This window comes from Salvia splendens, chromosome 3 (genome assembly GCF_004379255.2).
Source record: "Salvia splendens isolate huo1 chromosome 3, SspV2, whole genome shotgun sequence".
NCBI lineage: Eukaryota > Viridiplantae > Streptophyta > Magnoliopsida > Lamiales > Lamiaceae > Salvia > Salvia splendens.
Window position 1 is genome coordinate 12,641,215 of NC_056034.1, and position 22,843 is coordinate 12,664,057.

Sequence of the window (22,843 nt, forward strand, 5' to 3'; positions counted from 1 at the left end):
ATAAAATCATGTGTTATAGATCCTTGATAGATATGCATAACGTGGATGGTTAATTTGATCCCAAATATAATTAATGTGTAATACTTTCCCGTCCACGAAAAATAGTTTTATTTTGTCATTTTGGATATCCATAAAAATAGTCTTATTTCTATAAATGAAAAGTCTCTCTATCATACTTTATCCACTTTTTCTCTTCTCTGGCATACTTTACCTACTTTCTCTTCGTATCTCTCTTAATTTATCTACTTTTTTCTCTCTTACTTTACCAAATTTCTCATTAAAACCTGTGATGGTCACAAATGAGACTATATTTTGTGGACGGAGAGAGTATATACCAACAGATATTATTCTAAAATATTAACCCATGGGACAATTATCAAGGAATTCAAATCCTATATCTGAAATTGAGTACAAAATACCAAAAATGAAAGCATATTTTGGCTATTCTGAATCACTTTTTTGTGATTGAGAATTTTAGTGTATAAAATAAATTAAAATATACTACTAATTTTAAAGAAAAAATGAAAAAAATAAATTATATGAAATCTACCTACCTGAAATCATGAAGGATAAGAAAAAAAATATTTTTTAGAATCAATCTAGGTACTCCATTATTTAAATATGAATTCATAAATGCAAACAACAATCAATAGTAGTAGTAGGAGTACCATTTTTCAAGAAAACAACAGCCAAAATTTTAAGAAAAATGGTCCAATTCTTATAAAGATCAAACTTCATGTCTGGTGTTATTCACCACGTGTTGAACACTGATTTGATTTAGGGTTAGTATAAAAGGTGGAGAGATATGATTAGAGTAACAACGTCACTAATATATACTCCTAGAAATTGTGTACGTAGTTTGGGACAAGCCGAAATAGAAAAATGCAAGATGGAGTATGAAATTTAAATGAGCAAGTGCAGTGTAAGAAGAGTGGGGGCCTACTACTCAATAGCCGATCTAGGTGGAATCAAAAGGTCAACCTACCCAGAGTTGCGTTCCTTGGATCCGCGGGTCACACTAATAGGAGTAATATATTGTCACACTCACTTTAAAGATATATACTTACTCCTTTTAGATCATTTTCTGATAACCTATAATTGACCCGAAAAATGTAGGATGCGTTTTTAATAACATTATTAAAGGGTGCCATAAGTATTTAGCCATGGAGTAAATGAATATTAATATAGGTAAACCTACCTGAATGAAGACATTAAAAAAATGTTGTACAACCACCATAATAATGATGCATCAATGTTACTACAATTAAGAAAAATAATCATAAATATAAAACATGATACTTTGAAGCAAAAGTATCAATCTGTATTAGTCTTTCGACTTGGATAATAGCAATCACACTTTTGAACAATTAATCCAAATAAACATTGCAGCAGTTGAATTTAAACAACAAAAAACCTAGTTTTCAGAACCTCCTCGTTTCATTTTTAGGGGTAAATGAAAAACCATAATTGATCATCTTTAAAAAAAATGTTTCTTACTTAGCTTCATCTAACATTAAACGATGCCATTAATGAGTGATCAAACAATCTAAACTGGGGCCAAAAGATGTACTTATCTAACATTGATCAACAGAAAGCAAAGAGCTAGTATCCTAAACAATACTGTGCAAAAATCTCTCCATCAACTGTCAGTTTTACAACTTAGTAGTACAATCACAAGGCATCAGGGCATCGATATAAGACAGAGACTTTGTTGATACTGAAAAGAAACGACTCCTTTTTTTTATCTATTTCTTCTGAATATAAGTTTTCATGCTTTCCATCCAGCGTAAGTACTCATTTTTATCTTTGTACCTCATATAGGCATGCAAGAACTCAGCCAGCTTGTCGTCTATACCCCTTGCCTCCAAGAAATCGTAGAGTGAATCCTGAAGCTCATCGTCCAATTCCCTGCAAATCGAAACTAAAAGATCAGGAAACATTCTCACCGCTTTTTTGAAGGAATGTGATCAGTAAGTGAGGAGGAATGCACAACGTACTTGAATTTGGGGCCCATGTAAGGCTGATTTTTTATTCTATCGTGCCCACGGGTGAATACATTGCGTATCTCTATACCATCTGGCCATCCAGAGCAAACAAACTCCAATATGTTGCCATCTTTCCCCTTCGCGATATCAACTATCAAAGTAACATGAAGCTTCATGTCCTCCTTATCATCATGCATTTTCATGGGAACAGATCCATCAAACATAGTCACCTCTATTTTGATCTCCTCATCCTCACCGAATTTTCTGCTTAATCGAATCCACTGCTCCCCTGATCGTTCGTCAACCTTGAACGAATTGAATTCTGGTATAGGCTGTATGCATGAAGATTGTCAGGTTAATCATTGCTTTAGTATCTTTCTTTTTTATTTTGTTATTCCTATCATCCACATTCAAGAAAACAAATTAACTGTTCAACAAGACGAGACAAGAAGCTTCTTCATAAACCTAAACGAAATATAGGATCATCTTAAATACTATGATGGAGATGAGACTTTTGTGATTATTATTGACATCCAAGGTAATAATGCCACGAAGAAGCACTTCACCTACAAATTTTAGATAATTCGCACTATAATAATTGACATAAACAATGGAAATAAAATGCTGATCAGTTTACTCAAAATGCAATATTATCCTAAGTGGTAAGAACTGAAAGTAGTCAATACAATAGGAGAACAATTAGGAAGCCTAATGGCATAAACTATGTGTGTCTGGCTGGCTAGCAAAATAATTTTCCTACCTTATTACATTTATGCAAAAATGGCAGCGATTTATAGCTGTATGGTTGTCAGCTTAGGCTGAGGGACAAGATTTGCATCTTGTTTGAGATCATTCATGGCTTTTGTGGTTTGTTCAACTCTTTCAAATTATTAAAACTAGCTCTATCAGTATCAACCGACCCTGACCTATGGGTAAACAAATATTGTAGGCAAGTATTGGCGCCATAAAGGCAAACATAAGTGATGACAAACAAATAATAGTCAGCCATGGACAATTCAGCTGATTTCAAGGACCAAAAAATGAAACATTCTAGGATCCATGGCTCTGATGACATCGGAGGGCTTGCAAGGGTTATGCAGTTTATGCTATATAAGCCATATGAACATTCTAAAATATCAATATCCTTTACTACTACTATGACAGAATAGAGCTCCTCCTGGTCGGTTCATTGGATGACACAGCTAACAAAGAAATACAACTACGGAAGTCCTAGTAAAGCATCAAATGATAGTGGAGTAGTGAGGACATCCAAATGAGAGGATTAACAGGGCATGATCTTTCAAACTTCAAAGGTCAATTTTCTATATTTTCTAGTCTTGTCGACAACACTAGTTTCTGGTAGATCATGACGATAAAGATACAAAAGGAACCAAACCCGGGATAGTCAAATCAATCCAGAAGGCGCCTCCCTCCACGTCACAAGGGTGATAAGTACTCCCTCTGTTTCTTCATAGTTGAGACAAAACTTTTCGGCAGGGAATTTAAGAAATGGATGTTGAATGTGTTAAATAAATAGATAGAAAAGTAAGAGAGGGAAAAAAGTAGAGAGAATAAAGTAGAAAGTGAATAAAGTAGAGAAAATAAAGTAAGAGAGAATAAAGTAAGAGAGGGTAAAGTAAGAGAGAGAAAAAAGTTACTATATAGAGAAATGACTCAACTTTGAGGAAACTTCTCAAAATGGAAAAATGACCCAACTATGTAGAAACGGAGGGAGTAGTTATTTATATCTCTGTGATATTAGCTTAGGTTGGTGGAACCGTGGAAATGATTTGTATCTTAGTGGAGAGTTTACTTTGCAGCTCTTATCCAGCTCCTTCAAAATAACAATACAATCTTTCTTCTACTCTCTCTAGTCTCCTAACCCTACTAGTGTTGACATGAGTCACACGATACCACTACTTAACAAAGTTAAACACCAGTTGTAACAGAACATAAAAGTACAGACTTGTAAGAAGATGACAATCAATCAAGAAAATGCTCCTCAACTTGGAAATGATGATACATTTTCACTGTTAGTTTAATTAACAGACGAACCGTAAAGCAGGAAGGCATTTGTACGCACTCCAACTCTCAAGGTGCAATTCACAAAATACAGTGGAGTTCACACATAGAATCATGTAATTTGTCTTTTGTTTATGGCTAAACACAACCATCAATGTATGGGCAAACGCTATTACAAACAGATGGAATTGTATTCCGCTTCACGAATTCAGAGCAAAAAGGGGCATAAACCGAAATGAGCAGTCATTAACAGAACAAAAACTACTGCAACTCATCCCTGAATCCAAGGCAGGTTTATCCCAGAAAAATTAACAAGATTGCAAATTTACAGCTTAAAAAATGTAACACTCCCAATACTCTCGAATAGTAGTAATCAACTCATATATGTAAACAGTACTCGCCAATGAACATGAAACAGAGTAGAATTTCACCATACTACCTCAGAGGGCGGGGAGTGATCAAGCTCGTACTGGATTTCGTTCCGAATGAGGCGAACTATGTTGCCCTCGAACGCCGATTTTCGCATATCGGTGGCGTAATTTCTGGTTGAAGATGTGAGAAATTGGTTGAGGGGTTTTGGGAATTGGTGAAAGACAAGAGTTCTCACGGCCCCTCGCAATCCGCGAACAATGCGATGAGCCATTTTCGTATAGATTGATGCAGAAGATGCGAACTGCAAATTCCTCTAGGGCTTATGGAGGGTTTTGGTTTTCATCTCTTATTTTTCTCCCATATTTCTACTACATTTTTTTTATCAAAATTTGAAAAATCAAACTGTCCATCCCAAAATATGACTCTATCTAGGCATGCACAAACCGACCCAGCCCGGCGGTTAACCGGCGGTTCGGAATCGCCGGTTCATGAACCGGAACCGGGTCCGGAACCGGCGGGTTGAACCGGCAGAAGGGTCGCAGGGTCGGAAGGGCCGGTTCAGGTTCGGCAATATATTGAACCTGAACCGGCGGTTCAAAACCGGCGGTTCAAAACCGGCGGTTCGGCGGTTCGAACCGCCGGTTCAAAGGGTCGAACGGCATAGGGTTCGTAGGGGTTCGTAGGGGTTCAAAGTAGGGATTGGTATGAACCGGCGGTTCGCCGGTTTTTGGCGAAAACTGCCGGTTTGAACCGGCGGTTCCGACTGGTTTCCGCCGGTTCCGGAAGCTTTTCAGGCGTAGGGGCTAGGTGAGGTCAGAAACCGGCGGTTTGTGTCGGAAAACCGTGGACCAACCCGCCGGTTTTGTGGAAAAACCGCCGGTTTTGTGGTTGAAACCAAGTATAACACCACTCACCAAGTCAGAAGACCACCTCCTCCACAACATAACTATGGCTTTGCATTTCAAGCCGATTATGATGACCCCGACGCGCAATCCCAACTAGCCGACCTATACAACTACAGCACCGGCGGAAGGTCCTCAGGTATGGTCAGTGAATTAGATTTATATTTTGAATCACTCTTTTCCTTTGGTGATGAAGGTCCTACTCCTCCCGCCCAAATCGACGTCCTCGATTGGTGGGGAACCCACGACAAAGATTTTCCCATCCTTGCTTCAATGGCCAAGGAGATTTTTTCTGTTCCGGCTTCCACCGTCGCCGTCGAGTCCGCTTTTAGTGTTGGCTCGCGCGTTTTGGATGAATCACGAAGTAAGCTCTCGGCGAAAAATATGGAAGCCGTGATGTTACTTGATGATTGGGCCAAAGCTGACGTCCGAGAACAAGAAAATCATTGGAATGATCGTCAAGAGGGATCACAAGATGAATTCACCGGGGATGAAGATTAGGCCAACCGTCAACCGCCGCCGGCCAAGCCAAATAGGTAAGTAAGGTAAGAGAACTACGTGGACTTTGATTCCCTAATGCAAATGAGCAATTGGGATACGTAGGCACCTCAACTTAAATTTTTTTATTTAAGTTGAGCTCAAGTCCTTTTTCTTTTATTTCTTTTTTTTCCCATTAATTCCTACTTTAAAAATATGCAAATACAATTACATAATTGTATTTGTATATACTCTAGTCGATGAAGTATATTTCTCTATACGGCTAAATGAGGGAAACTTTTGACAATTCTACTATAATTGTTGATTGTTAGACGAAACTCAACATTTAAAGTTGAATTGCTAAAGGTGTCCTTAATTTAGTTATGTAGAAAGATCTTCTTCGCCGGTTAAGAGTATATATATAATACACTTATACGTTTAAGAACTTCAACGTCATTTCTTGTCATTTGTAATTAGTTCTTCACTAGTAGTCTCATTTGTATTTAAATTTTGTTTAAGACTTCAAGACCGCCATATGTTTTCAATTTGTAATTGTTGTAACTTGTCACGTGTAATTTGTAAACATGCAATTTCAATAAAATTGCAACTTTAGCCGTATTTTTTTCAATTTTATTTACTCACATTGCATACAAAAACAAACTTGAAAAGTGTAAATTAATTTGATTAAAATTGAAAAGTTGAAAAATGCAAAAAAAAAAATTAAAAAAAAAATTCGTCGAACCGCCGAACCGGCCCGGAACCGGCGGTTCAAGCCAAAAACCGGCGGTTTTGAACCGCCGCGTAACCCGCCGGTTTTTTTAACCTGAACCGGAACCGCCGGGAGCTAGGCGGGCCGGTTCAGGTTCGGCATTTTCTCGACCCTTGAACCGCCGGTTCGGGCCCGGAACCGGCGGTTTACGACCCTTGTGCATGCCTAACTCTATCCATCTCGCCAACAAAATCAAAGCAAACAAATACTCCCTCGGTCTCCGCGACCCATTTTTCCTTTTTCATCCGTCCGTCAATAAATGTTTCATTTCATTTTTATTATATTTAGTAGGTAGACTCTACATTCCACTAATTTATTACACTCACATTTTATTATAAAACTAATATATAAAAATAAGCTTCACATTTCACTAACTTTTCTACCTACATTACACAAAGTTAAACAATTTCTTAAAATCGGTGCCGATCAAATATGGGACATTTAATCACAGCGGAGGGAGTATTTTTATTAATTTACTTTGTTAAATATTTACTCTCTTAATAATTTCATATTCGTATAAACAAATTTGTATACTCGTATAAATAAGTGTGACTTTCAACTTGGATTTATTTAACACTCTCAAGCTCAAGACAGAAATGTAAAAAAAGTAATAATATTTAATACTGACTCACAGCTTCATCATTCACAGTTCCTTTTCCACCCAAACAAAACCTTTCAGCTTCAAAGAAGAGTTGATCACAACAATCGTTGCTAGCCCTCCCTAATTGGAGCACATATATCCTCACATAGAGCTTCGAAAGCTTCGTTTTGACACTCTTTTGTCACATTTCTATAACATTTGTCCTTCTCCACTCGAATTGAGAAATAATATTGCATTGACTACCACAAAAAAATATAATTTTAGAAAATCATGGTCTCTTGGATTTTGAAATCATACTTTTTTCTGGAATTGTTTGTTGAGATAGATACAACAAACTATTGGAAGTTTTATAGTACATAGATGAAGGTTACATGAGAATATTGCATTCAATATTATAAATTGAATTGAAACTTATGCATGCATTAAATATGATTTCTTACTAGAACAAACCATCTAAGAAATAAATGTTTTATGCGTATAATTCACCTCTAAAATCTAAATTTTTTGTCAAATTTGGATTTTCGCATACCAGCTTTAAAATCCGTCAATGCATTATGAAATTATTGCTTTATTCTGATTTTGCCACCAATCAAGATTTCAACACTAACGCAGAGGGATAACTTACTTACGTAGCACCATGGAGTACTAAATTATATAATTTTATTTGTTGAATTATGTTTATATTAAGCCATATTAGAGCTGCAGGTATGAAGAACCTGAACTTGACAAAAATTACTAAATATCCCATGCTTTATATGCATTGACTTACTCGTTTATTTAAAGATTAAGTTATTATCTTGTTATATACTCGTTAGTAATGATTCGTATAAAATCCATCGCATTAGCCATTAGCCATATGTTAGTGTTATATTTCATTTAATGCTTCCAAATCCATTTAAATCATATATTTCTTTGATAGTTTATCTTAATAACTCACCATATTTAATGCAGATATTGGTTTCAGCTGATAATATTGAAAGCAAAATTTTTATGTAACCTTTGTCTTTGCACTATAAAAGCTATTACTATAATAGTTTGAATCTATCCAATCAAACTACTCCAAAACGAAACATATAAAAAAAATTCAGCATTGTTTATAAATTGAAGACCACGGATGTAATGTAGAGTGAGAAGGGGCAATATGCCCAACTCAATTTTTTATTGATATATATATATATATATAGATGTATTCATTTCCTTTTCTCATATTTCCTCCTTTTTCCTTCTTAATCTTAACCGTTTATTTTCATCATCTAAAGGCCGAAAATATTGCACTTAAATATTACTTTTTAATCAAATTTAATTAGACGAAGGGCTTAATAGGGAATCAAGATGTTGGTGGTTATGGAAAGTTCCATGAAATCCTCCCATGAAATCTTCCATTTTTTTCATCTTCTTCACGCCTTCCAGACGCAATTTTTTGCAGTATTCCATCGTGCGATTTATTTGCTTTTCACAGATTGAACAGATTGCTCAATTCCTTCCCCGCCTCCGATTCTGATATCGCACCACACTCCCACAATTGATCCGAATACGCCACTGCGGGAATCACCATGGCTTTCATGGCTGCCCAATCGCGCTGCGCTGCTGCTGCCACTGCTACGCTCGCTGCCGCGGGCATTCCAAACAACCTGGGCAACGTATAATCTGCCACCAGATTCGGCGTGATCGCCGGATTGTAGTGGCCAATCGACGATGAGTAATTATGAACGAGTTTGTGGAGATCGTCAATCGCGTTGGAGTTTAATTCGTTGGAGTTTGTTTAACTGATATACATAATCCACATATTGTATAGTATAATGCTTATTTTTGTTTCTATAATGCATTATATGTGGTATGTAATGAACATTTATCTTAACCCGTTTAATTTAACTTATGCCCTGTTTCGATCACCCATTACCCCATGCCGATACACATAATGCACCAACTGTTAATATATAATGCATGTTACTGAATATATAATGCACAATATGTTAACTGCAATGTATTGATCTTCTTAGTCGTTTTTGTCTGGTTTTAATTATTTAAGGTTTATGGTTCATTCATTCTCCTAGGGTTGCCCAATTCCAGGGTCTAGGGTGTAGTATATTGTAAGCAACACAACCTCTACGAAAGACCGCGCGTATTAGTCCGTCGTTAAGGGCTTAGATTTTGGCGTGGCTAGGGTAGTAGTTTAAGCCGATACACATAATGTACCAATTATTAATAGATAATGCATGTTATTGAATATATAATGCATGATATGTTGACTGCAATGTATTGAAACATGATTGCCAGTTTTTGATAATGTGGGGTTTAGGGTTCATTCATTCCCCTAGGGTTGCCCAATTCCGGGGGCTAGGGTGTAGTATAGTGTAAGCAACACAACCTCTACGAAAGACCGCGAGTATTAGTCCGTCCTTAAGGGTTTATATTTTGGCGTGGCTAGGGTAGTAGTTTTAGCCGATACACGTAATGCACCAACTGTTAATGTATAATGCATGTTACTGAATATATAATGCATGATATGTTAACTGCAATGTATTGATCTTCTTAGTCGTTTTTGTCTGGTTTTGATTATTTGAGGTTTATGGTTCATTCATTTCCCTAGGGTGCCCAATTCCAGGGGCTAGGGTGTAGTATATTGTAAGCAACACAACCTCTACGAAAGACAGCGCGTATTAGTCCGTCGTTAAGGGCTTAGATTTTGGCGTAGCTGGGGTAGTAGTTTAAGCCGATACACATAATGTACCAATTATGAATAGATAATGCATGTTATTGAATATATAATGCATGATATGTTAACTGCAATGTATTGAAACATGATTGTCAGTTTTTGATAATGTGGGGTTTAGGGTTCATTCATTCCCGTAGGGTTGCCCAATTCCGGGGGCTAGGGTGTAGTATAGTGTAAGCAACACAACCTCTACGAAAGACCGCGAGTATTAGTCCGTCCTTAAGGGTTTAGATTTTGGCGTGGCTAGGGTAGTAGTTTTAGCCGATACACATAATGCACCAACAGTTACTAGATAATGCATGTTATTGAATATATAATGCATGATATGTTAACTGCAATGTATTGATCTTCTTAGTCGTTTTGTCTGGTTTTGATTATTTGAGGTTTATGGTTCATTCATTCCCCTAGGGTTGCCCAATTCCAGGGCTAGGGTGTAGTCTATTATCAGCAACACAAACTCTACGAAAGACAGCGCGTATTAGTCCGTCGTTAAGGGCTTAGATTTTGGCGTGGCTATGGTAGTAGTTTAAGCCGATACACATAATGCACCAATTATTAATAGATACTGCATGTTATTGAATATATAATGCATGATATGTTAACTTTAATGTATTGAAACATGATTGTAGTTTTTGATAATGTGGGGTTTAGGGTTCATTCATTCCCGTAGGGTTGCCCAATTCCGGGGGCTAGGGTGTAGTATAGTGTAAGCAACAATTTAAATAATGATAATTTTTCGGTATATAATGCAACGTTTTAGTCAAATAATGCACTTATCTGTCTACTGATGAATTTACATCCACTTTTAATATACCATGCATCCCTGAACATAAATAATGTACACGTTTGTTTGACTGATGCCCACAATGGTAGTTAACTACTTTAATATCCCAATTACCAAAAGTACTTAAGAAACAATACAAAAACACACGCATGATAATTAATATTAAACCAATTCACCCATATATACCATACTTCCTATAATGCATAATATATTGCAAATAATGACAATTTAATTACACATAATGCAGAGCTAAAAAAACGTAATGCACAATGTATATTGCTGAATAATGATAATTTCTCGAAGAATAATGAAAGGTTTAATTCAAATAATGCACATTTCCATATCCCTTAGCTACATCCAATTTTGACAAACAATGTATCACAGAACATAAATATTGCAAAGTCATGGCTAATCTCTGAAGTGCAAAAGTACCAAAACTATCCATAAACTACTCCGACGGGGTCCGTCGACAGTACCGTCGATCACCCTTTCGTCCTTTAGTCTGTGTCTGCTCACCATCATCTCCAGACGTACTAGGGCCTCCCACTGCCAACCTATACCTAAACTTTTTTGCCAGCGCAACGGGAATAACGTCGTCCACAGCATCGTATATGTATAATCTAAGCTGTTTCTCTGATATGGAACAAACAAAATAATACATCAGAAAATTATCAATTAATCAGAATACATAATGCTATTAGCTTTTTAAGGATTAATGCATATATCATATCAAATAATGCGTAAATCATACAAAATTATGAATTAAAAATGACTCATAATGCATCCGACAAGGCAAGTAATGCACATTTGATATATACACTACCTGCTTCACAATGTAATTACAGATACAAATTATCTTTGTTAATGTTTAATTTACTTTGTTAATGTAAATATCATGGTACATAATGCAATGTCTAAACCCAAAAATTCAAATGTATTACATACAAAGGTTATTAACCCATATAAAGAATATCACTCGAAATGTACAATATACTCCAACAAATGCATAATTACAGATCCATACCGCACTGCCCACACCAAATAATAAACATATTCAATCTTGACTGAGTTGCTTAACCAACACAGCCAGTACCCTTATTAATGCATAATATACTCAACATAATGCATAAATCATTGTATATAATGCACAGTCTAAACTAAGTAATGCACATATATAATCTTTCATGTGATTAGTCACTAAAACACACAATACCCTACATATTGCATAATTTACTGGACATAATGACAATTTTAATATATACATAATGCACTACTCAAACCAAATAATATATACATGTACTCTTGACTGAGTTACGTAAACAATACACACAATACCCCTAAAATGCATGATATACTGCAGATTATGACAAAAAACATGTTCATAATGCACTTCATAAACAAAATAATGCACTTACAAATCAAAATACTGCATATAAAATTCATTCAGGAACCACTTTTTCGCACAACAACAACAAATCCTTGTACATTAATCAAATTTTTTTCCAATAATGCACCCATTGCATCTGCAATGCGGTGTTAATATGGCCTAATGCGCACTAAACAGACATGCAATTACCCTTCCACACACTCAACACATATGATTTTGAATTGCACAAGTAGCGACACAAATATACCTGCAGCTTGTGAAGGTTGGGAGCGCGGACGACCTCGTTTACGCATTTTAAATCTGTCAAAACAAACAGATATAAGATAGCAGAATCCACGATTTTAAACAGAATACTCTACGGATACAGATAACACACGGATTTTTCAAGTTATTATTCTGAATTTCAAAAGCCGCGACATAGTGGAAGTTCAAATTTTTACTTTTCGTATCTACAAAATCTTGAATGCGAATTCCAAAAAGCCCTTTCTGAACATACCTGGGCGATTTGATGGATACAAAAGGAGAGTTCGTGGCGGTTTGGCTTCGACTTTAGCACCGGTGGAGGTGGGAGACGGGATCTTGGACGATTGATGTCAAGATTTTCGCGGTCTCACTATGAGAGCAAAACGGCGGCCTACACTAGGGTTTCGATAAGGTAGCGAGTGGAGAGAGTGGAGAGGAAATACAGAGTATTGAATGTGTGAGAATGAACCGTCTCCTGATTTGAAATCTCCAAATCTCCCAAATTTCGGAACTACCAAAATTATTGCGGTTCATTTTTTGGTCTTTGTCCATAATACCCTCATAATGCATTAAGATAACCACTATAATGCAACGCGGAGATTAAAATGAGGCGTCAATCTGGACCGTTTATTAAGATAATCTAACGACTCATATTAAGAAGAAGAAAGGATCTTAGGGATGAAAAGGAGAATAATGCACCCCTATATATATATATATAATATTATTATAATATATATTTTTACATTAATTTGCCCCCCTTTATTAAAAAAAGTCATTTGCCCCTTCTCCCAAAAAGTCACGCCACTTTCTTACTACAATAAAATATTTCTTTTCCATTTCCCTAAATTAAAATACACAAACATTTTACACAAAGCCTTATAAATTAGAAAAAGACCTAATTTGTCTTTATTTGAACTTTTTGAAGACAACGGATGCACTATTTATTAGCACTAAAAATACATGCAAGTTTACAGGGTAGATCTAGTATAGCTAAAGGTCAGTACCGGGATATCGAACACAGGGAATAAGATTGCAACTGGCTATCATATACTAAGCGTCATATACTATTTAAAGACACAGATATTTTTTTTTGTTTGATTTTATTAAACTAGACTGAAAAATAAATAAACAAATAAAAAGAAAGCATATAAACAATGATACAAAGCAGACATAGGAATGTAGAATATTATGATCCAAAACACAATCGACTTTCTTGAATTACGGTCTCTAGAGTTATTAAGTCGGTCACTTAACTGGATTAAACCCTCTCCCGGGGAGAGAAATCCGTAGATTAGGTGTTGAAATCAAAGTCCCATTTCAATCTCTAACATCTAACTCCTAAAAGATCGTTAAGACCAATGACCTCACGTGAAACCTCAACTCTCCCGAGTTCTATTGAATTAAAGTGTGAATTATCCATTTTCCAAGTCAACTATTTCGTCTCCCGAGTACTCTAATCAACTCAAACATGTATTCAAGAGGTAGCTAATCAATTGAATATAGAAAGCGCAAGGATAAATCAAATAACTACAAGAGCTAACAAGGAAAATCAATCGAATATCTTCACCAAAAATTCCACAATTGATGTTTAACTCATAGACAAGTAAAAACTACAAATAAAGTACGAGACATGAAAGAAATTGATAAAACCCAAGGTTGAATCTTCAATCTTCAGTCTTCTTTTGCCTGGATCTGCAGAACTCCGCTCCAATGGAAGATGGATGAATTTAAGGGTGGAATATGGAATGGAAGAAGGGTAGAGAGGGAGAAGGATTGAAGGCTCTGAGATAAAGATTATGAATTAGGTTCAGAGGTATTTATAGGCTGGAAAAATGTTTATTTTTGATAAATTTCGTGCCCTACTAGAAATATGAGAGATTTGGCTTCACACTATAATAATTTCTTTTCTTTCGTTAATTTCCGCATAAATTCCCGTCAGCTTTGACTGCACTACGCAATGTTCGTAGAATTGTCATAACTTTCTCCACAGAACTCCGATTGAAACATGCAAGATATCCACGCGAAGCTCTTTCGAAGATGAAGAGAATGGCATATAGTAAGCACTGACTGAACTTCAAAATCGCTGGCAGAATGGGCTCGAACAGAGGCTGCTGCACTTTGGCCTTTTTTCACCTTTTTCTATCTTTTTCTATCATTTATCAACAAACACGTCAAAAATACCAAATGTATAACATATGAAATTTAAGAACATAATTTGCATGATTGACATTTAAAACAAGTCAAATCTAGTCCTTAAAAACATGCAAAACCTGTGTTTGTCAACAGCCGCCATTGGTTGAAGGTAACTTTGGAGTTGGAGGATTACTGGAACTGGAACTTAAAAAAATAGAGAAAGAGTAGTCCAAACTGTAAAGGTAACTCTTATTACCAAAATTTGATGTATTTGGTAATTGGTATAATGGTATTAATTGTTCATTCTTGTTCAATTGTTCTTATATGGAATATGTTTGTTCGGTTGTTCTCTGTAACTCTGTTAATTCTTATAGACTATAGTTATAGTCTTATTTATTGCACTCATCTAAATTTTTTTATTTGTTTGATTGAATAACTGACTCACTAAATAAATTAAATATTTTGAATTGTTAGTAGAAGATGGAGAAATTTCTAAAAAGAAAATTAACGGTAGAAGGAACATCTTCAGTTGGAAATAGAGCAAGTGATGATCTTTCAAAAAGACAACATGTGGAAATCAATTTGGATGCTCTACCTTCTGATCCTGGGCTCAGAGGGAGAATTTTCAGTTATCATCCTAATGATCGTGATAGAATTAGAAGACACTATTTGCAACAAGGTCCATGTCAATAGAAGGGACATGATTTTCCTCAGAAAAAAATTAGCAACATATATCGATGATTTGTTCCAAAATGGTTTGAGGAGCATGGAAATTGGTTGGAGTGTAGCATTGAGAACGATGTTGCATTTTGTTTGTGTTGCTATCTTTATAGTCATGATATTGGAGCACAAGCGGGTGGTGATGTATTTGTATCAGAGGGTTATACTAATTGGAAGAAAAAAGAGAAGCTCAAAGAGCATGTTGGAGGTTCAGATAGTGCACATAACAAAGCATGGAGAAATTGTAAGGATTTGATGAATCAACAACAACATATCCGATCTATTTTTATGAAGCAATCAACACAAGCACGAAATGATTATCGCACTCGCTTGACTGCTTCACTTGATTGCATCCGATTTCTTTTATGTCAAGGTCTAGCATTCCGTGGCGATGATGAATCTGAAGAGTCTGAAAATCATGGAAACTTTCTTGAGCTTCTATACTTTCTTGGCGATCACAATGAGTATATAAAGAAGGTTATCTTGAGTAATGCACTGGGAAACCATAAAATGATAGCTCCTAGTATCCAGAAAGATCTTTGTTCGTGCTTGTGCTATGGAGACTACTAATGCTATTCTTCGTGAGGTAGGTGATGGATTCTTTGTGATATTGCTTGATGAATCTCAGGATATTTCAGTGAAGGAACAGATGGCAGTTGCTCTTAGATTTGTCAATTCCCAAGGATGCGTTGTAGAAAGATTTATTGGTATTGTTCATGTGAGAGACACCACGGCTTCCTTATTAAAAGTGGCTTTAGAAGGTTTATTCTTGAAGCATAATTTGAGTTTGTCTAAAGTACGAGGGCAAGGCTATGATGGGGCAAGTAACATGCGAGGTGAGTTTAATGGACTGAAGACACTAATATTGCAAGAGAACTCTTCTGCTTATTATGTTCATTGTTTTGCTCACCGGCTCCAATTAGCTCTCGTTGCCGTGGCTAAGAAAAAACCACAAGTTGCTGCTTTTTTTTAACATAGTGAATAATATTACTATTGTGGTTGGAGCTTCGTGCAAACGCAGAGATCTACTCCAAGAGAAACAACTTAACAAACTTCAAGAAGCACTTGAAAGTGGTGAACTCTTAGTTGGAAAGGGTTTCAATCAAGAGAAAAGTCTTCAAAGAGCAGGTGATACATGATGGGGTTCTCATTATAGGTCATTGACAAATTTGTCGATTATGTTCTCTTTGGTTATTGAGGTTCTCCAAATTATTCAAGAAGATGGTGTTAATCCTAGACAGAGAGGTGAAGCATTTTCCATATTAAGTGTTATACCTACTTATTAATTTGCATTCATTTTGCACTTGATGATGACTATCTTGGGAATCACTAATTAGTTATCTTTAGCATTGCAAAGGAAAGATCAAGATATTGTGAATGCCATGGATTTAGTTAGGGTGGCAAAACAACATTTACAAGATATGCAGGATGAAGGATGGGAGTCTCTCTTGAGCGAAGTATCTGCATTTTCCATGAAAAATGATATTGATATCATAAATATGGATGACATATATGTGACTCTGGTACGACCTCAAAGGAAAGGTGAAGTTTTGACAAATTTGAATTACTTCCGGTTTGAGCTTTTCAATAGCATTATCAATTGACAACTTCAAGAGCTCAACAATCGCTTCAACGAGGTAAATACACATTTGCTTCTATGTGTGGCTTGTTTAAGCCCAACAGATTCTTTTGCTGCTTTTGATAAGTCCAAATTGATAGAGCTTGCCCGTTGTTATCCATCGGAGTTCACAGAGATTGATCTTCGGTTGCTTGGTAAACAACTTGAGACTTACATTCGTGATTTAAGTTCACATAAAGAGTTCTCAAGTCTCAAAAGTATCGGAGAATTTTCTCAGAAGTTGGTTGCTACAAGAAAACATATTGTATATCCATTTGTTTATTTGCTCGTGAAGTTGGCGTTGGTATTACCGGTCGCAACGGCATCAGTGGAGAGAATTTTTTTAGCTATGAAATTGTGAAAACTCGCCTTCGCAATAAGATGGGAGACTCTTTGATGAATGATTGTTTGATTACCTACATTGAGAAAGACATATTTTGTAAGATTGATCATGAAAGAATTTTGAATAGTTTTCAGGTTATGAGACCCCGTCAAGAACAGTTGTAACTGTAACACCCCGAATTTTTCTACCTTTTTATTGAGTTCTTGAAATGACCGTCGTTTGTGCACTTGAAAAAAAATTTCGACCTTGTTTCTTTTATCGAGAGAAGTATTTTACTTTTGGGGCCAAACAATTATTCTTTCCTAGCCCAATTTGAAACCCAATTGTTACGAGCCCAAAATGATACTTACACGAAAGAATAGACCACGTATCAAATACACTTTCGACAACAAATCAAGACGAAAAGTTGGATAAGAACCGCGTCACATCAAGACGAAAAGTTGGATAAGAATCACGTCGCATCAGGCACGTTTTCCAACGACGGCCGCATTAATTACTCGTCGCATCAAAATGAAAAGACGTGAATTTTTGTCTTTAATGAAAATTTTTTCTATAAATACAACCTCCCTCCACTTCAAATCCTTTACTTCACTACCAAAGAATTGAGAAATCCGAGAGAGAGAAGAGAGAGGGGAAGGAGGAACGAATTTCCGACCACCTACCTGTCGGGAACGGCGTCGGCGGCTGGGGGAGATCCTCGGCGACGATGGCTGAGGCGGATCCGCGACGACGGCGGACCTGCAGCGGTGGCGGCGCTGCGTTTTGATCGAGGGAAGTGCAGCCTTACCTTCGACCGAGAGGAGCACGGCGTGAAGGCTTTAAACGAACGAGGTAGGGCTTTCTAACTAAGTTTTTCGTAGGCTTTCTGTTTAAGTTACAGTTTTTACGAAAAGTATTTCGTGGGCTTTCTGTTAAGGTTACAGTTTTTACGAAAAGTATTTTACGTGGGCTTTCTATCTATGTGATTTTTGTGGGCTTTCGAACTAAAGTGTTTTCAAGAGCTTACGATTTATTATATCCGGATTGAGCATCTCGTTAAGTGATGAATTGCTTTCTAAGTATGATTGCCAATTTTTGTTGCGGATGTTATGTGATATATGTGTTGATTTATCGAGTGATTTGTGATTTGCTCGACTTGTTGATGTGATATGAGATGATGCTCGATCTTGACGGAGAAAAATGATTTATGTTTCAAAAACGTTTTGAGGAAAATAAAGTTGAAAAGATTATGTCAAGCCATATTTTGTTTTAGAACTATGCCTATCTGACTGCAACGATGAATGGAATGGATTGATGGGAGACCGTGGGAGGTAACCACTTCCCCGGCACTTGAATGTTAAGATATGATGAATGATGAAAGGAATGATGAAAGGAACGATGAATGATGAATGGAATGATGAATGAACAAGAGATAGTGAAATCGGGTTTGTCAGATACGGCATATGTTCCAGGAAAATAGATCGAAAGATCGCTTTTGAAAAAGGAAAAGAAAAATGTTTAGTGTTCTCGGACTTTTCCTAAAATCCCAAGTTCATTCAATGAGTGGCTTGACAAAATCTGTTTTTATAAAATATATTTTGGCACGTGTCCACTGAGTACACCAAGTACTCAGCCCTGCATATGTTTTCTCTATGTGCAGGTTGAGCGGTGACCAGCGCGGTGGGTGTTGAGCATGAAAGTGAAGAAGATTGTAAATAAAACTTTCTGAATATATTATGTCTACATACATAATAGTATTCTACTCTCGAATGCTTCCGCCAAGTATTGTTGAGATAATTTTATCTCGAGTTGCTGATTGTTGAAAAGACACTCTGATTTTATTCGAGCTTTTCCCATTTGTTTGGAGCTAAAGTCGAGTTTGCACTCTGTGTATCATACACTCTGATATATATTATTCTTTTAAGCTAATTGAGCCTTTCTTATGAACTGTTATCCTTAAATGCTATTCTTAATGTTTGTCCCTTGGTCACGATCGCCTCGTTTGTAACACCCCTGGGGTGGGCGGGCGTGACAGTAACTGTTAGGTAACCTTAGTTAACGGTCGATAAACTTTTGTCCTTGTTATTATAATATACTATATTTTATTATATTTTTATATTTATTTATTTGTATATTAATATTTTTGCCCCTCCTACTATAATTTCCTGGATCCGTTCCTGAGACCACATGATCAAGATTATGTTTTTTATGATAGTCAATGGAGCGTTATATACTATATTTGACAACATATTATGATAGAATGAGATTAAATATCTCTAGCTTTAAAGATTTGTAAACAATATGCTTGAAAAATAACATTCGATTACTCAATAAAAACATGCATATGTATAAAAAAGCAAGCTTAGCAATATTTTTTTGCTAATTCTAGTGTAGCCTCGGGTTTAGTTAAATCACGTGTATTCACATCTTTCAAAAATTATTAAGCCATCCGCAACGCTATCTCTTATCCGTCTCTTAATCGTCTCATCTCTTAACTATTTATGGACTCCACTGTACTTTTTACTCCATCTCTTAACTAAGAGACAGCACTTGCAACCCTCCATCTTTTATCCGTCTCTTAACCATCTCATCCCTTAACTATTCATTCAATTTCATTTTTTATTTTTATTTCCAACAAATTCAATTAATAAAAACACACTTCATTAAATAAAATAAAATTACAACTTAAAATTCTAAAAAAATTAAAGACCTCATTAATAAAATCCTAAAAAAATAAAAATACATAATTTAAATAAATAACATATTTTTTATGGTGGATTAATTTGTGGGAATGATTTGATATTTATAGAAGTGATTGGAGGCTTAAAAAAATTAAAAATTTGCAAAAAAAAAGCCTATAAACGGCTAGTATATTTTTTGGGATTTTTCTTAAATTTTTGAATTTTTCCTGAATTTTTAAAAAAAACAAAAAAAAATAGTTTTTCGGATAAAAACGACGCCCACTCGCGGGCCGGCGAGTGGGCGTCTCGGACGAACCGGAGCTCGCCACGTCGCCAACGCACGTGGCGAGACGTCTCGCGAGCTGTCCCTCCGAGACGGGATGGAGACGGAAGGCTGCAACGCCGTCTCATATCCGTCTCGTCTCTCCTCTCCGGGACGAGATAAGAGACGGCTAAGGGATGCGTTGCGGATGGCCTTAGTACTGTACTTATTTTTGTCGCATTAGAATTTCTCATTAATTGTTTTAGTTTATTTAGTTTTATACTCTGCTTTTACTACATATATAGTTTAGGTACTATGCTATTTATTCAAATTTTATTCTTCTGAGTTCGATCTAAACTGCTATTTTTAACATTGTTTTCTGACAGTTAACAATAAAAATATGAATTTCCCATTAATTGTTTTAGTTTATTTAGTTTTATACTCTGCTTTTACTACATATAGTTTAGGTACTATACTATTTATTCAAATTTTCTTCTTCTGAGTTCGATCTAAACTGCTATTTTTAACATTGTTTTCTGACAGTTAACAATATTTTTATGATAACCTAAATACTTGTGTATTGATTTGTGTTCAACAACCACTTGAATATGGAATACTAAATATTGTTTCTATAATTAGTTATTAGGACAAGATAGCATGAATGTAAAAATGAAAGTTCGTGTTATTTTAAAATAAATCGATTAATTTATAAAATTTATAACATGAAAATTAATTTTAAAATATCAAAATTAAATTAAATAAATAAATAAAATTACTAATAATATTAGAATGATGCTTAATTACGAATCAAGTTTATTAGAAAATGTAAATTATTTGCATGTTAAAAATTTGTTATATTTCAATGAATTTTTTATTATAATAACTTCTCGGTTGAGGCCCACTTCATAAATTCTCGTGGGCCAGCATAAATTCTCGTGGGCCAGATAATTAAGAAAAGGGTAATAGTTACTCTTTCCTTCAAAACCAAAACAAATACTTATGATTAAGAAAACTATGTCACATGCTTATATAGTAGCAATTCGTTAAATTTATTTTTAGGTTAATAATTTTTAAAATATGAAAATTAAGATAAATAGAGAGATTAGGTCCACCAAATAACAATGCCCTAGCAATATTCATCCCTCTTTTTCAACCTAATCACAGATCATTATTCCATGAGACACTATTTTAATCAACTTAATAATTAAAGTGGTCCATCAGAATCACAGGCTCCAACACACTATACCATAAAGTTATGCTATGCACAAAAGAAGCAATATAATTGTACCATATATTAAAAAAATGCATTCTATTATACCAATAAACACACCCACTTCACCTCATCATGAGCTTTTACTATTATTCCTTTCTCCCATAATACAAATTCTCTCCCAATTCTTTGCCAAAAAATCAAAATAAAATACTCCGTCCATCCGCTGCCAATAATCTTAATAATGAACGGCATGCCTTCTAATACAAAAATTGACAATAAAAAAGAAAGATATATGTAAAAAAAGTGATCGATGATTTTGTTAATGAAGGATCAGATATAAAAAAAAACACTTAATAACTAAGACGATATAAAGTCGAAAAACAAGACTATTAATTGTGTATGAAACCTCACTTAGCTTTTCACATATTTTCCCCCACACATTTGATTTATATGCTCCCTTGATCCACCAAATTTTGATTCTCTCTCTCTTTCTCCATTTTCAACTCTTTCAAATTTGAATTAATTCCATCATCTCTCTGTGTGTCTGGCAATGTTATGCCGGAAAAGTTCAGTGAAAAGTAGGAGTGGATCGGTGGCTGTGAATCTAAATGTATATGATCTAACCTCAATGAATGGCTATGCCTATTGGCTTGGACTTGGGGTGTACCATTCTGGTGTTCAAGGTCAGTTCATTTATTACTATAAATTTACATAAAATTAGTTAGTTAATTAATTAAGCATTTTGATAGTAGTAGTAGTAGTATAAAATTGTGGCAGTTGATGGAGTGGAGTATGCATTTGGAGCTCATGAATATCCAACAACTGGGATATTTGAAGGAGAGCCAAAGCAATGTGAAGGCTTCACATTTAGGAAATCTATTTTGATAGGTTACACTAAGATGAGTAATGGGGAGGTGAGATCACTCATGGAAGATTTCTCTTCCAAATACAAAGGCAATGCTTACAATCTCATCTCCATGAATTGCAACCATTTTTGCAACGACGCTTGTCTTCGCCTCACCGGCTCCCCCATCCCCAGCTGGGTCAATCGCCTCGCCCGCCTAGGTATCATTTCTGATTTCCACGTAATCCCAAACAAATACTATGTACTACTACTACTACTAATTATTTTATTTAGGTTCGCTTTGTCATTGTATTATTCCAAGTAACTTCAACACGACTAAAGTGGGACACCATAAAGTTGAAGATAAAGCGTGTGATATGGAGAAGAAGAAGCTAAGGAGCCGGTCGAATTGCTTCTCTAACTCCTCCTCGAATTCTTCGTCTTCGTCTTCGTCTTCCCCTCCCCTAGCGACGACCATTGGAGGCCGGGGCAGAAGCTCTTTGCCTGGGCCGTCGATTATTCATTCATTTCCAAACTAGATGTTTTAAAATATCTTATTTTTGACATTTGAAATTTCTTCAATTTATTTCTTTTGATTTTCTTGTGTAATCTTATAAACGTTAATATAGCCTTGGTGTGAGAACATGCACATGAACATTCGCACAGATAACATGTGACTTCTTTTTTCACTTCCCTTTTTTATGATGTCCAATACCTATTATAGATTAATTTTTTATTTAAATTTGATTGCAAAAATTAGGGAATAAGCATTAACATAATTATGGGGGATAG

General features: G+C 35.7%; 2 protein-coding genes and 1 pseudogene across 3 annotated transcripts; 2 read left to right on the plus strand and 1 right to left on the minus strand.

The window, feature by feature from the left end:
* Positions 1 to 1,552: 1,552 nt before the first annotated feature.
* On the minus strand, positions 1,553 to 4,752 carry LOC121793627 (uncharacterized protein At2g39795, mitochondrial-like). Its single transcript, XM_042191660.1, has 3 exons — positions 4,447 to 4,752; positions 1,998 to 2,317; positions 1,553 to 1,908 (listed from the first exon to the last, which is right to left on the minus strand). The coding sequence occupies exons 1-3, from the start codon at positions 4,648 to 4,650 to the stop codon at positions 1,746 to 1,748; spliced, it is 687 nt and encodes a 228-aa protein (XP_042047594.1). The 5' UTR covers positions 4,651 to 4,752; the 3' UTR covers positions 1,553 to 1,745.
* Positions 4,753 to 14,871: 10,119 nt separating this feature from the next.
* LOC121796592 lies at positions 14,872 to 16,084 on the plus strand (annotated as a pseudogene).
* A 5,505-nt stretch (positions 16,085 to 21,589) lies between these two features.
* On the plus strand, positions 21,590 to 22,740 carry LOC121793735 (deSI-like protein At4g17486). Of its 2 annotated transcripts, none has more exons than XM_042191770.1 (3): positions 21,590 to 21,890; positions 21,985 to 22,272; positions 22,346 to 22,740. In XM_042191770.1, exons 1-3 carry the CDS (start codon positions 21,758 to 21,760, stop codon positions 22,588 to 22,590), a joined length of 666 nt encoding a protein of 221 aa, XP_042047704.1. In that variant the 5' UTR covers positions 21,590 to 21,757; the 3' UTR covers positions 22,591 to 22,740. The 2 variants fall into 2 exon arrangements, with proteins under 2 accessions (XP_042047704.1, XP_042047705.1); XM_042191771.1 differs by having other exon boundaries at positions 21,753 to 21,890; positions 21,969 to 22,272.
* The last annotated feature ends 103 nt before the right edge of the window (positions 22,741 to 22,843 follow it).